The sequence below is a fragment of the Osmerus mordax genome, chromosome 4 (assembly GCF_038355195.1).
Source record: "Osmerus mordax isolate fOsmMor3 chromosome 4, fOsmMor3.pri, whole genome shotgun sequence".
Taxonomy (NCBI): Eukaryota; Metazoa; Chordata; class Actinopteri; order Osmeriformes; family Osmeridae; genus Osmerus; species Osmerus mordax.
In genome coordinates this window covers 12,101,124-12,116,135 of record NC_090053.1, presented here as the reverse complement: position 1 = coordinate 12,116,135, position 15,012 = coordinate 12,101,124, and the positions used below count along the sequence as shown (strand labels likewise).

Here is a 15,012-nt window from a genome sequence, read left to right as displayed (position 1 = left end):
GTAATGACAGCTACAGTGGACAAGATAGAGCAGAAACAAGGCCATCATACAAAATAGCAACAAAGGATGTGAAAACCTGAGTGGAGGGATGGCCCGTCCCTCACTTGCGGTTCACCACTCAGGACACTGCTGTGGATGTGGCCATCCAGCAGCGGTCAGTGTCAGTGTCGATTATAGCCCTACGTTCCCCTCAAAGCTCTGCGTGCTTGTGTGTGTCTTTCAGAACACAGCAGACTTCTCCCTGGTACGGAGCCAGACGGGGGACATTGTGACAGAGGACGGACGAAGCCGATGCCCTTTCAACCCAGAGTACAAGTCCACCGCCATCATGGCCGGTAGGGTCACTGTGGAGTCAGCCACTGTCAGAGAAAAAATTCCTCACGAGACATACGAACTGCAGAGTACAACTTTATGGCATGAACATTTTTATTTCTTTTATGCTTCCCAGAAGTACAGGGAAGAGCATCTGAGTTGTAGATAAAATGTCTTATTGTGGATAAGCTAGAGGCTGATCTTGTTGGTTGAAGTTTTGTTTATATATGTCTTACTCTTTTTTCCACCTTTTCTTGTATTGTAGAGGGTGAGCTGTACACTGGTACGGTCAGTAATTTCCAGGGGAATGAACCTATCATTTACAAGAGCCTTGGCCATGGAACCTCCCTGAAAACAGAAAACTCCTTGAACTGGCTTCAAGGTAAGGGCTCTGGCTCTGCTAAATGTCCAGACCGAACACTAGTATACATAGCAGATAAGAGGAACTTTACATTCATAAACAGTCCACCCTGAACATGTACATGCCATATCTGAAGACTTGAGCCTGCATGCAATTTGTATATATATTTTGTAACTGTCTCCAGTTAAAAATGATTGTTGTCTTTAAGTGTGTCCAGTATTTTCCAACAAGAGACAATACATTAATGCCTCTTACAGTGCATGTTCTGTGCAAATTAGTGATGGTAAATTGTGTTTGTCCCAGAACCCATAGTTGTGGGTTGACATTTAAACCCTGCTTTCTTTGTTGTCTCCTCAGACCCAGCCTTCGTGGGCTCTGCTTATATACAGGAGAGCCTGCCCAAGGGCAACCCAGTGGGCAACGACGATAAGATTTACTTCTTCTTCAGTGAAGCGGGAAAGGAGTTTGATTTCTTTGACAACACCATTGTATCGCGCATCGCTCGCGTGTGTAAGGTGAGAGACGCTTCAGTGGAGACAGACCCTCTAAAGGGGGTCTTTCCCCTTGAGCAAGAGACGCTACTGCCCCTCTGTGTGTTGCGAGTATGTGTGTATGTTCGGAGGGGAATGGTAGCAGTGGCTGTGGTTGTGATACCGCGGTGTTGTGCCATCATGCTGCTGTCTAATCGGCAATCATCAACAATCATCACTCTCTGAAAGCACCAAATCTTCTAAACATCGAAATATTCCTCAAGTACCTTATTCTGATGCAGGTGCTCGAACCTGAAATGTCTGCTTCTCTGTCCTCATTGACAGCGATCTGTTGTTTAGTAATATTGTTCCAGTTATCTCCAAAAATCAGAATGTTAACCGTATCTATAGAGGCATCATGACCGTGGGGGTTTATTGGGTGTGCTCAAGCCTTCGGCGAGAGCACAACCTTTGTTCTCTCACATATATATTATTGGGTGTGCTCAAGCCTTCGGCGAGAGCACAACCTTTGTTCTCTCACATATATATTATTATTATTATTATTATTTTTATTTCTTTTTGCCCCCCTAAAACTCAGTAAATACTTGGCCTACATAGACAACGTAGGTGTCAAAAGTTTCGTCTTGGTAGCGATTGAGTTGCTTCTATTGGAATTTACGTTCCGTTGCATGGTTTAAGCTTAAATTAAGTTTTTGTGGCGAAAAGTGAAGCTAACGGTGGCTAATTTGCTAGCCACAGTCACTGACGTTACTAACGTCACTGCGTCACTAACGTCACGAAAACACGCGTGACTACCTTTGCCAGAACATTCGTTTAGCATCTGTTAACTTGGGGGATAGCTAGGCTAACTATAGCTTTACTGCAAGGCAGCTGCAGAAACGCCACAAGAAAAGAGGCCAGGGTGATAACTATTTACTCATTTTACTTTGTGATATGACACACAATTGTGATGTGTAATGTACAATATAAGCTGATATTATTAAGGAAGTACATCTACTTTCGGAAACAGTAGTCTACTATTTCACTGAAGTATTAGCATCATGACATTAGCCTGTGTTTCCCGGGCAACACATACTACAGTGGTCTATGATGTAGCGTTATCTGTTTTCAATCGTTAAAATAAACATTCCTCACATATACATTTTCGTTGTAGGATTTATTCTGACATTAGAAAACAATTTGTTGGTGAAATTACCATTACCTGTGGTTTCAAACCAGTGTAGCTCACTGCAACGCTGTAGCTTACGCGAGACACACTACAAAAACATCTAGCTACAGTACACAGCTGTTTAGGAAGTCAAACGGCGACAGAAAATGTTCGGCACTCCCCTTACTTAAATCAAAAGTCTATCTAACTACTAACCTGAACTTCATTGCCACAGCCTAAACGTTGTCAATCTGTTCATGAAAATAATTAATTTCAGCCTAAACCGTACAACGGAACGTTTAATCGAATTCAACCAACGCAATCGCTATCAAGACGAACACAGCAGTAGTCTTGTACTGTAGTAGTAGAATTTACCGGGGCAGCTTCTCCACACAGGGCTATATCGCATTTTGAGTTGTTACTGACAATGATCGCTACCAGTGAGCTTTTTATGAATGAGCTATTTTCCACTAAATAAATGTCAAGCTTATTTACGTTTTGGGGGGCATATTTTCAGTTAGCAGATGGTACCGTTTGAATTGCGATTCCATCTTCTACTGCCGGGTAACGTCGTAGAATAATCTTCAAAGGGGTTGTTTATTCATGAATGAATGCAATATGAGTAGGCTAAATGCCTGAAAATATCATGAGAAGAGAAAAACTTAAAATGACGTTTAAATCATAGAGATTAGGTCAATTTTTACACCGGTCTGCAATAATGTCACGAAAACACGCGTGACTACCTTTGGCAGAACATTCGTTTGGCATCTGTTAACTTGAGGGATAGCTAGGCTAACTATAGCTTTACTGCAAGGCAGCTGCAGAAACGCCACAAACAAAGAGGCCAGGGTGATAAATATTTACTCATTTTACTTTGTGATATGACACACAATTGTGATGTGTAATGTACAATATAAGCTGATATTATTAAGGAAGTACATCTACTTTCGGAAACAGTAGTCTACTATTTCACTGACATATTAGCATCATGACATTAGCCTGTGTTGCCCGGGCAACACATACTACAGTGGTCTATGATGTATCTGTTTTCAATCGTTAAAATAAACATTCCTCACATATACATTTTCGTTGTAGGATTTATTCTGACATTAGTAAACGATTTGTTGGTGAAATTACCATTACCTGTGGTTTCAAACCAGTGTAGCTCACTGCAACGCTGTAGCCTACTGTACCCGAGACACTAGTGTGAGTAGCTAACAACAACTCCTCAGCTGTTTAAGTCAAACGGCAACAGAACATGTTCGGCACTCCCCTTACTCAAAAGTCTTTCAGTAGGGAAACTATCTGACTACTAACCTGAACTTCATTGCCACAGCCTAAACTTTGTCAATCTGTTCATTAAAATAATTAATTTCAGCCTAAACCGTACAACGGAACGTTTAATCGAATTCAACCAACGCAATCGCTATCAAGACGAACACAGCAGTAGTCTAGTACTGTACTGCAGTAGTAGAATTTACCGGGGCAGCTTCTCCACACAGGGCTATATCGCATTTTGAGTTCTTACTGACAATGATCGCTACCAGTGAGCTTTTTATGAATGAGCTATTTTCCACTAAATAAATGTCAAGCTTATTTACGTTTTTGGGGGCATATTTTCAGTTAGCAGATGGTACTGTTTGAATCGCGATTCTATCTTCTGCCGGTAAAGTCGTAGAATAATCTTCAAAGGGGGTTCTTTATTAATGAATGAATGCAATATGAGTAGGCTAAATGCCTGAAAATATCACGAGAAGGGACAACTTAAAAGGACGTTTAAGTCATAGAGATTAGGTCCATTTGTACACCGGTCTGCCAAATGTATTCGTTTTGATTCAGCCTGTCAGCTGCCTCTTGCAGGGGAAATGAGAAGACATCATATTTCATTCTACACTTCACTCGTATTTTGAGTTGTAAATGAGCAGCAAAAAAAAGATGCTTTTAAATCTATGTAATCTTTATAAATAATAAGTAGGCCCGATGCATTTTTATATAAAATATACAGACCCCTGTGCAACCGACGCAAGCAAGCACACCCTACAATTTCCCCAGAAATTGTATCCTCTCTAGTTATTATTATTATTTTTATTTCTTTTTGCCCCCCTAAAACTCAGTAAATACTTGGCCTACATAGACAACGTAGGTGTCAAAAGTTTCGTCTTGGTAGCGATTGAGTTGCTTCTATTGGAATTTACGTTCCGTTGCATGGTTTAAGCTTAAATTAAGTTTTTGTGGCGAAAAGTGAAGCTAACGGTGGCTAATTTGCTAGCCACAGTCATTGACGTTACTAACGTCACTGCGTCACTAACGTCACGAAAACACGCGTGACTACCTTTGCCAGAACATTCGTTTAGCATCTGTTAACTTGGGGGATAGCTAGGCTAACTATAGCTTTACTGCAAGGCAGCTGCAGAAACGCCACAAGAAAAGAGGCCAGGGTGATAACTATTTACTCATTTTACTTTGTGATATGACACACAATTGTGATGTGTAATGTACAATATAAGCTGATATTATTAAGGAAGTACATCTACTTTCGGAAACAGTAGTCTACTATTTCACTGAAGTATTAGCATCATGACATTAGCCTGTGTTTCCCGGGCAACACATACTACAGTGGTCTATGATGTAGCGTTATCTGTTTTCAATCGTTAAAATAAACATTCCTCACATATACATTTTCGTTGTAGGATTTATTCTGACATTAGAAACCGATTTGTTGGTGAAATTACCATTACCTGTGGTTTCAAACCAGTGTAGCTCACTGCAACGCTGTAGCTTACGCGAGACACACTACAAAAACATCTAGCTACAGTACACAGCTGTTTAGGAAGTCAAACGGCGACAGAAAATGTTCGGCACTCCCCTTACTTAAATCAAAAGTCTATCTAACTACTAACCTGAACTTCATTGCCACAGCCTAAACGTTGTCAATCTGTTCATGAAAATAATTAATTTCAGCCTAAACCGTACAACGGAACGTTAAATCCAATTCAACCAACGCAATCGCTACCAAGACGAACACAGCAGTAGCCTAGTACTGTACCGTAGTAGTACAATTTACCGGGGCAGCTTCTCAACACAGGGCTATATCGCATTTTGCGTTGTTACTGACAATGATCGCTACCAGTGAGCTTTTTATGAATGAGCAATTTTCCACAAAATAAATGTCAAGCTTATTTACGTTTTGGGGGGCATATTTTCAGTTAGCAGATGGTACCGTTTGAATTGCGATTCCATCTTCTACTGCCGGGTAACGTCGTAGAATAATCTTCAAAGGGGTTGTTTATTCATGAATGAATGCAATATGAGTAGGCTAAATGCCTGAAAATATCATGAGAAGAGAAAAACTTAAAATGACGTTTAAATCATAGAGATTAGGTCAATTTTTACACCGGTCTGCAATAATGTCACGAAAACACGCGTGACTACCTTTGGCAGAACATTCGTTTGGCATCTGTTAACTTGGGGGATAGCTAGGCTAACTATAGCTTTACTGCAAGGCAGCTGCAGAAACGCCACAAACAAAGAGGCCAGGGTGATAAATATTTACTCATTTTACTTTGTGATATGACACACAATTGTGATGTGTAATGTACAATATAAGCTGATATTATTAAGGAAGTACATCTACTTTCGGAAACAGTAGTCTACTATTTCACTGACATATTAGCATCATGACATTAGCCTGTGTTGCCCGGGCAACACATACTACAGTGGTCTATGATGTATCTGTTTTCAATCGTTAAAATAAACATTCCTCACATATACATTTTCGTTGTAGGATTTATTCTGACATTAGTAAACGATTTGTTGGTGAAATTACCATTACCTGTGGTTTCAAACCAGTGTAGCTCACTGCAACGCTGTAGCCTACTGTACCCGAGACACTAGTGTGAGTAGCTAACAACAACTCCTCAGCTGTTTAAGTCAAACGGCAACAGAACATGTTCGGCACTCCCCTTACTCAAAAGTCTTTCAGTAGGGAAACTATCTGACTACTAACCTGAACTTCATTGCCACAGCCTAAACTTTGTCAATCTGTTCATGAAAATAATTAATTTCAGCCTAAACCGTACAACGGAACGTTTAATCGAATTCAACCAACGCAATCGCTATCAAGACGAACACAGCAGTAGTCTACTAGTAGTACTGTACTGTAGTAGTAGAATTTACCGGGCAGCTTCTCCACACAGGGCTATATCGCATTTTGAGTTGTTACTGACAATGATCGCTACCAGTGAGCTTTTTATGAATGAGCTATTTTCCACTAAATAAATGTCAAGCTTATTTACGTTTTTGGGGGCATATTTTCAGTTAGCAGATGGTACTGTTTGAATCGCGATTCTATCTTCTGCCGGTAAAGTCGTAGAATAATCTTCAAAGGGGGTTCTTTATTAATGAATGAATGCAATATGAGTAGGCTAAATGCCTGAAAATATCACGAGAAGGGACAACTTAAAAGGACGTTTAAGTCATAGAGATTAGGTCCATTTGTACACCGGTCTGCCAAATGTATTCGTTTTGATTCAGCCTGTCAGCTGCCTCTTGCAGGGGAAATGAGAAGACGTCATATTTCATTCTACACTTCACTCGTATTTTGAGTTGTAAATGAGCAGCAAAAAAAAGATGCTTTTAAATCTATGTAATCTTTATAAATAATAAGTAGGCCCGATGCATTTTTATATAAAATATACAGACCCCTGTGCAACCGACGCAAGCAAGCACACCCTACAATTTCCCCAGAAATTGTATCCTCTCTAGTTACAGATGTAATAGAGTCCAAACCAGAAACAGTGTGAAATACTAGTTGACAGTTTAATAGTCTGCACTCCTACCAGGCTCCATACATCCAGCAGTCAATCTCTGCTGATACTCATCCCATAACTAAGCAAATGTATTTGGTTCTTCCTTTTATGGTGTGACATATTCCATTGGCAGTGCCGCCAGAATGGAGCTGGTCTTTTCAAGTCTCCCTTTTCGAGTCTCCCAAAGCCAGTAGCACCATATCCTCCCCCATATTGCTAACAAACGTAATGAATCCACCCGAGCCCATTATCAAACTTAATTAGAAAATATTAACCATGATGAGACGTGAAGTAGAGCTATGCTTTGGGGCCAACTCTCAAGTCATTTGCATCACTGTTTTTCTTTATATTCAATTTCCTCAGCCCATACTCTCGCTAAATTCATTTAAGCAGTCTACACTTAGCAGCGCAAGGCATGTTTTGAATTTTAAGAGGCCCCATGCAATGCATTTGAATTGTGATAATTTTTCTGGCCAGGTAGCAGACAGGCACTTGGAAAAAGGTTTGTGTGCCTATATATTTCAATCTTCACAGGCTGAATGCACGTTTTTAGTGTTCGAGAGGCTTAGCTGTCTTTAAGTGTTTGTCTGGACAATCTAGCTACTTTCAGGGGGGCCAGGACAAAAGACACTCACTTTATTCTCATCTCAAATACAGGCCTGTATTCTGGGACATTCAGCTGTCAGTCACTGGGGTGGTTCAAACAGCATGTTTGCAACACAACACCACAATCTCGTGTCCCTTACATTGCTCTGTACAAGGTGCAGTCCAAATGGTGCTGGAAAATGGGAAAGGAATAACCGACTAAATTGGGAGTTTCCTTTTAAAAGCTTTTTGTGTGGCTGCCTGGTGAAATCCGAAACGGAAGCGAAGGCGTTGTCAAAAACACACAGTATTACAATAATATACTATGGCCGGTAGAAGCTTAGTGGAAGGAAGTTGAATAGCGGCTTTAACTAAAAAAACAGTTCTGTCATACCTCAGTCTGAACTTTTGTTTAGTTGAGTTCCATCCATCTCTCTCTTTCCATTTTTCCTCAGTTTCACTCTTTGTCAGTTGTATGAGATTCTGTGTTGTTTATTCAGGTGGTTAGTGGAGGCTAGGACTCCACTACATTGAGGCCAGCCATAGAATGATAAACACAACTTTACTGCAAACAACAAAACACAACAGCAGCGTTCTCACTGATCATTCTGCTCTCTGTCTTAGGATTAGCTTGAACTACAGTACCAGGCCTGACCTTTTTTGCAACAAGTACACCAGCCTTTCAAACAGATGCTAACATTATGAGTTAATGAATGGGGTGTTATTGTGCTTCAGTATTCAGGGGTGATGTTAGGTACACTCCCTGGGATCAAATAATAACTAGACGGAGCCAGAGGGAGCAGGGAATAAATGTTGCTCATTATCCGGCTGGGTTACAACAGCAAGTAATTGCATCTGAAACTCAACATTAGTCACGTCATTTCCCTTTCCCGTCCAGCGATGCTGTTTCCTCGGGGGTAAAGCCATGCTGGGGGGACTCTGACAAAGGCACATGGCTTTGGGTTATGTAGACTAGACTTCTAGATTTGTTTCCGTGTTTTTGTGAGCAGTTCCTATTTGAAAATGACTGTGGCCTGAATGGCTTCTGAATCTCTTCAGATCTATGTTGATGAAAACAATTGGAATAATTGCTGCTCTGACTTCCAGGCTCAGTTGAATTTAAACAGATAATAGGGTCTGGCAACAGTTTTTTTCTCTCTCTCTCTCTCTCTCTCTCTCTCTCTCTCTCTCTCTCTCTCTCTCTCAATAGTATGTGCTCTCTCACGACTCCTAAATAGACAGCTATTCATGACAAGTGCAGAGATGAATGCATAGCTTTTTTTTCTTTCACAACATTTCCACACAGATGTTAAAGGGATGTAATCGTACTAAGTAGGTTTGGATGTGAGAAGTTGGACGAGCCTCTTTCTCGCTTGAACCGTGTGTGCATCTCACATAGCGAACAGCAGTGCCGTGGGCAGGGTAACGCCATGGGCACCGCTTCAGAGTGGTAGTGTCAGTGAAAAACCATTGTGTGAGAGCAGTGCCCTTTTCTCTCTTTCATTCAAAAGCATTTGGCCTCTTCAGTGCTCCCACTGTTTTTTCTCCTAGCCAGTTGTGGTGGTGGACGGTACATTGTTTTCTTGACCTAGATCTCCACCGCCTCAGGGGTTATCTATGTTAGGGGCACGAATAATTGTGTTCTGTCTGGTTTTTACTATGAGATAGTAATGTTCCTCACTTAAGTCAAATTGATACATCTTGGGGAATGGTGCCAAAGGAAAGCTGAGGGAATGAAAGAGAGAATGAAAAAATCGTGATTCCATATGTAACAATAATAGCATTGAATATAGAATGTTAACCATTATATCAGATTCATGTTAAGTCACAAGAGAACTATATATGCATCATACCAAGTGCAGATTTAATCAAAAAGTAGTGATTGAGTCTCTACCCTCAGTCATCAATAGAGTACATTTTCAACTGATGTGGCTGCGCCCTCCTCTGGTCATTAGCTGTATTACTAGTGGAGAAAGTTTATCCTACAATTGAGACAGTGTCATGCTTCTATTGCAGGGCGACAAAGGAGGAGAAAGGGTTTTGCAGAAGAAGTGGACCACCTTCCTGAAAGCCCAGCTGCTGTGCTCTCTGCCTGACGATGGCTTCCCCTTCAACATCATCCAGGACATGTTTGTGTTGACACCCAGCCCAGAGGACTGGAAGAACACCATGTTCTATGGAGTCTTCACTTCACAGTGGTGAGGGCTGACTCCTCTTTGGTCTCACCCGCAGACAGTGTTATAACGGCCTCTTTTGGCACTGATGTCCTCATGTAAACACTTTTACAGTGTCGGACAGCCATTTTACACAATGTGTTTTTATTCTTAAAGTATGGTTCTGTCGAGGAATTAGTTATACAGAACGCTTTTTGCATATGTTAACTGTATGTTTGTCATAGCCCTTAGTGTTAAAGGTAAAAGAAGCGATTCAGGGGGGTAAAACAGCAAAAAGTGCTTAGGTACAGTATAAATGTGGTGGGATGTCACTCTAGGTATAAGGGAGCCTCGGGGAGCTCGGCAGTGTGTGCCTTCACCATGGACCAGGTGGAGAGGGCTTTCAACGGGCGCTACCGTGAGGTCAACAGAGAGACACAGCAGTGGTACACATACAACCACCCCATCCCTGAACCACGGCCTGGAGCGGTGAGTACCTGCTGCCCCCTGCTGGACACCCTCCTGCACTGTCGCCTGAAGGCACACGTGTTAGTTGTGGGGCTGTATGCACAGCAGCCGTGTTCTAACTGGCCCCTGCGTTCCATCTCCCTCCACCCCCCCCACCCCCAATCTTGCACGAGCATCAGTGCTTGAGCAGATATCTGTCTCGCTGCAGTCACTGTCAGCCTCCTTCCCAGAAGACCTGATCTGTATCAGGGAGCTCCGCTGCTTTCATTTCCTGGCAGCCTTATCGCAGCCCAATCAACGGCGGCCTACAAACACGCAGCCTATTGATGAGACCGGCTGGAAGGAGGAAGCGAGGGAGGGAGGGAGCTGCAGAGGTGCATGTTTGTGTGTGTGTCTGTGTGTGTGTCTGTGTTTGTGAAATGAGTGTCTTCTTTGCAGTGCATCACGAACGCAGCCAGAGAACAGGGCATCCCCTCATCCCTGCACATGCCCGACAAGGTGCTGAACTTCGTCAAGGACCACTTCTTGATGGACAGCGTGATCCGCAGCCAGCCCCTCCTGCTGAAAAGAAGCGTGCGCTACACCCAGATAGCAGTCCACCGCGTCCAGACCAGACACAAGGCCTACAACGTCCTCTTCATAGGCACAGGTAAACACGCCGCGACCACAATCGCCCCAACCTACGTTTCGGTAATAGTAGGACTGTGTGAGCGCTTACTGAGCATGGTGTTCCATCATGTCCGTTTCAGATGATGGGAGGCTTCACAAAGCCATCAACGTCAACAACAAGATGCACATCATTGAGGAGATGGTGCTGTTTTCGGAGCCCCAGCCTGTGCAACACATGGAGCTGGATTCGGAGAAGGTAGCTATACAAGACTGTAAGACAGGACTGTTGATTTCTTGAGCCTTCCAGGTTGGGAGTAATAATGACTTCACTAAATGCCGGCACTGGCAGCTTAGAGATCCCACTAGCCATGGAGAAAGTCAGAGCCCTATAGGGGGAGCTCAGGATCATTTAATTACAGGAAACTTCCTGTCGGGAGATCTGAAAACAGCAAGTGGCACATCATGCATCCTGTTCTCTGGAGCTCTGTGTACACACTTTGTTTGTTTACAAAATACGGCATACAGCTGGGGGGTATTCCAGGTAGCGGGTTTAACAAACTCTGAGCCTAACCCTGAACTCTGAGTAGAGTTACTCTAAAATAAGAAACTCTGAAAACTCGGTACCAGAAAAGCTGATTTTAATTTGTTAACTCAACTCGAAGTACGTCAACTCTGAGTTAAGCGCGGGCATGAGAACTATTAAAAGCCAACATCAATGGAGCTCCGATACTAGGATCCACCATGGCACCCGGCGACAAAAAACTTTGTCCTACTTCACCACACTTCAGATCTAAGTTTTATTTAATGTTTATGGTCAATCTGAGCACATATTACGGAAAAAAAGCAACACTGCTGTAGCAGCGTATACAATTGGCGTGGGAGACAAACTGCCAAGTCAATGCATACATTTGAATGTAATAGCCAGTCCATACATTGAATATTTAACCCCACTGTCCGTTAATATTACAGGAGAAAAAGTGGTGGACTTAATAAAATAGCATGTTCAATGTTATATTAAATATAAAATATACTACGAACAGGTAAGACATATTTTGCTTAGGCTATACGCTTGTGATTGTAGCCTCACCTTGGTTTTAATCATATTCGACATGATACGTATCAGTTGGTGCCTATTTAAACTTGTAGTATCAGTTTCCCCCAAAATAATCTTTTTCATCAAAGGATGATGATTAAGATGACGAAGAGACATTGACTGCTGCCGCAGAAATGGATGCAGAGCGTTATGTATGGTAGCTACTGGTAGTTCTCTCCCCATGTACTTTTATTTACAGGCTTGTGTGGAATTGTCAGTTACACTGACATTATGAGAATAATGAATATAAAAAACGATTTGCACATTCTGATCCTGTTGAACAGAGCATGGATGCAGTATACAGTGAGATGTTTATTTAATGGCAGGTGAATTCTGCATGTGGAACTGTGAAATGTAATGCAATCTCATGTATTCCCAGTTACAAGTAAATGAGTTGTACAAACTGCACCTCATGAAGAAAGTGCCAAAATCTGACCAAGAGATGGTGTAGGCCTACGTAGGGTAGAAAAATTAAGGCTAATCTTGAAAAAGATTTTCTGGAACACCAGTTACAGGAGGATGCAAGGTCACAGGTGATAGGAACAATCGCCTATATGAATACTAATTGTTGAATTCGGCTATTGTAGGAACAATAGCCGATAAACATACTCATTGTTAGATTTCTATTTGTAGGCAATGAAGAAGACCAAATACAATTTCAATGATTTGTCTTTATTTCAGTGCCAAAAAGCATTTGGTCAGTTCTGAGTGCAAGTCCACGGCAAGTAACATTAGCGATGTAGGCCTAAGGGCTGAGAATGTTGCTAAAATAAATTACAGATTGTGACGGGGAAAGGGTAACGTTAACCTAGGTATTCATCAGGGAATTAAAGCACATCGAATCGCAGTCTTAAAATCCTCTCCCGGCGTATAACTAAGCGAATTAAATTTTGTTTGAGATCGGCCGGCTGAACCAGGAAAGGATATCCCATGTCTGCCAACGCTATCAGGCTCAGAAAGTGGGAGGGGATAGGTAGAAATGCAGAGTTTGGGATGGAAAACCTGCTAGCGAGTAGGTTAGTTTCACAGAGTAAGTTACCATGGAAACTTACCAAAAGGTTTCGTTATATCTCTTTCTGGAACGGAAACCTCTGAGTAGACTATGCCTTTTTTCAGGGTTAAACAACTCAAAGTTTTCACTAAACCCGCTACCTGGAATACCCCCCTGGGCTGCAGTGGGGTATTGATATTGCATCAGCAATGGGTACATTTGATGTCTAATGGAAATGTCCAATACCCACCTCCGAAATTCACACACACTTTTTCCCCATCTGCAGGGGAATCTCTACGTCTCCTCCTACTCAGGGCTGGTGGAGGTCCCAGTGGCCAACTGTACCAACTACCAGAGCTGTGGGGAGTGTGTCCTGTCCAGGGACCCGTACTGTGCCTGGATGGGGAGACAGTGTCTTGACATCAGGCAGGCTCCACCAGAGAGGTACACTCACAGTATAGCATCACTCCACGAGGTCAGCTGGTATTGCTTTAATTAAATAGACACACCCTGATGTACTGTGTATTGTTTTTTCAGCTACTGGCAGCAGGATGTGGATGAGGCAGACACATCAGTTATCTGTAACAAGTCAGTCCTTAACCCGCGCTCTGCTAAACCTCCTCCCACACGTAAGACCTGTGACGATCTTACTAGTCATTCCTTAATTTCCTACCACAGTCATCTGCTGTCGAACTGCTGCATGGTGTGCCTCTTATTACAGCTTATAGCTGTTTCGGACTAATGACAGCCTATGGCCATGCTTGATCACTTGATCCACACAGCTACCAGACTGAATGTAATTGACAGTTGATCTGATGTCTCAGCGTTAAGGATTTTCCCAAACAAAATCCCCCTTTGTTGTGTACAGGTATGTCTTCATGTCAGGTGATATTGATACCAGCCAACACCTTCAAAGTACTGCCCTGTAAACTGCGCTCCAACCTGGCTGAGAGGAAGTGGGAGTACAGCGAGGGTGCAGGTCACTTCCTATACCCCAGCCCTGAGGGCGGCCTGGTGGTGGTGGCCCATGCTGACCGCCAGGAGATCTATGAGTGCTGGTCGGTTGAGGAGGGCTTTAGACAGCTGCTGGCCAATTACTGTGTCAGGGGCGAGGCCAGGCAGGAGAGCACCACCCTTATTGGCCGATCACGTACCCCTATGGTACCCCAAGAAGAGCCCATTATCTTGCCTGGGGAAGCTCGCTCGCCCCAGATGAACACCAAGACCTACTGGAACGAGCTCATTGTGGTGTGTGCCCTCCTGGCTTTCTCCCTGGTGGTCTTCTCCCTGTTCGTGGTCTATAGGAACCGGGACCGCATGAAATCCATGCTCAAGGAGGGCGAGTGCCCCAATATGCAGCAGAAAAAGCCCAGGATAGTGGGCAAGCCGGCAGAGAACTTACCCCTGAATGGGACCACCGTGCCGGCCTCCGTCTCAGACCACAAGGGCTACCAGACCCTCAATGACAACTACATCTGCAGCACTCCCCCACACGAGTGCTCCTCTCCGGACAACAGCAAGAGCTTCTCCGAGTCGGAGAAGAGGCCGCTGAACTTGAAGGACAGCCACGTTGAGATCTCGCCCACATGCCCAAGGCCTCGAGTTCGACTGGGCTCTGAGATTAAAGACTCCATTGTGTGAGGATGGCTTTGATGAACTACATGAGGGAGATTCAACACTTGCATCATGTGGAGGGACTAGCTGTGGACTAAAAGGAGAGTGCACTTACTCAAAAGGAAAACACTGAGGGGAAACACTGAGGAAACACTGAAAAGTACATGCAAAGTACATTTCATTACACTGACTTTACACTCATACGCCTCATTTCCTTTTGTCCCTGTGGCCAGTGCTTACTCCTTTTTCTTGTGCACAAAGCACGACAGAGGAAGCTGATCAGGATTGCTTTCAGACTTTAGAAGTTGTCCTGTGATGCTCACCGTGGGCATTTTACCCACACAGAGCTGGCAGTGACCAGTACTAGCTCTCAAACGTTT

At 43.1% G+C, this 15,012-nt stretch overlaps 1 protein-coding gene across 1 annotated transcript in view; it reads left to right on the top strand.

Moving 5' to 3' along the window:
* The window catches only part of sema4ba (sema domain, immunoglobulin domain (Ig), transmembrane domain (TM) and short cytoplasmic domain, (semaphorin) 4Ba), a 40,746-nt gene extending 25,762 nt beyond the window's left edge, over positions 1-14,984 (top strand). The window contains exons 6-15 of the mRNA XM_067235373.1: positions 224-335; positions 578-694; positions 1,031-1,188; positions 9,721-9,902; positions 10,196-10,346; positions 10,764-10,974; positions 11,075-11,190; positions 13,305-13,462; positions 13,556-13,647; positions 13,887-14,984. Coding sequence (XP_067091474.1) covers positions 224-335; positions 578-694; positions 1,031-1,188; positions 9,721-9,902; positions 10,196-10,346; positions 10,764-10,974; positions 11,075-11,190; positions 13,305-13,462; positions 13,556-13,647; positions 13,887-14,659 — 2,070 coding nt within the window. The 3' untranslated portion in view covers positions 14,660-14,984. The remainder of the gene's footprint in view (positions 1-223; positions 336-577; positions 695-1,030; positions 1,189-9,720; positions 9,903-10,195; positions 10,347-10,763; positions 10,975-11,074; positions 11,191-13,304; positions 13,463-13,555; positions 13,648-13,886) is intronic.
* The last annotated feature ends 28 nt before the right edge of the window (positions 14,985-15,012 follow it).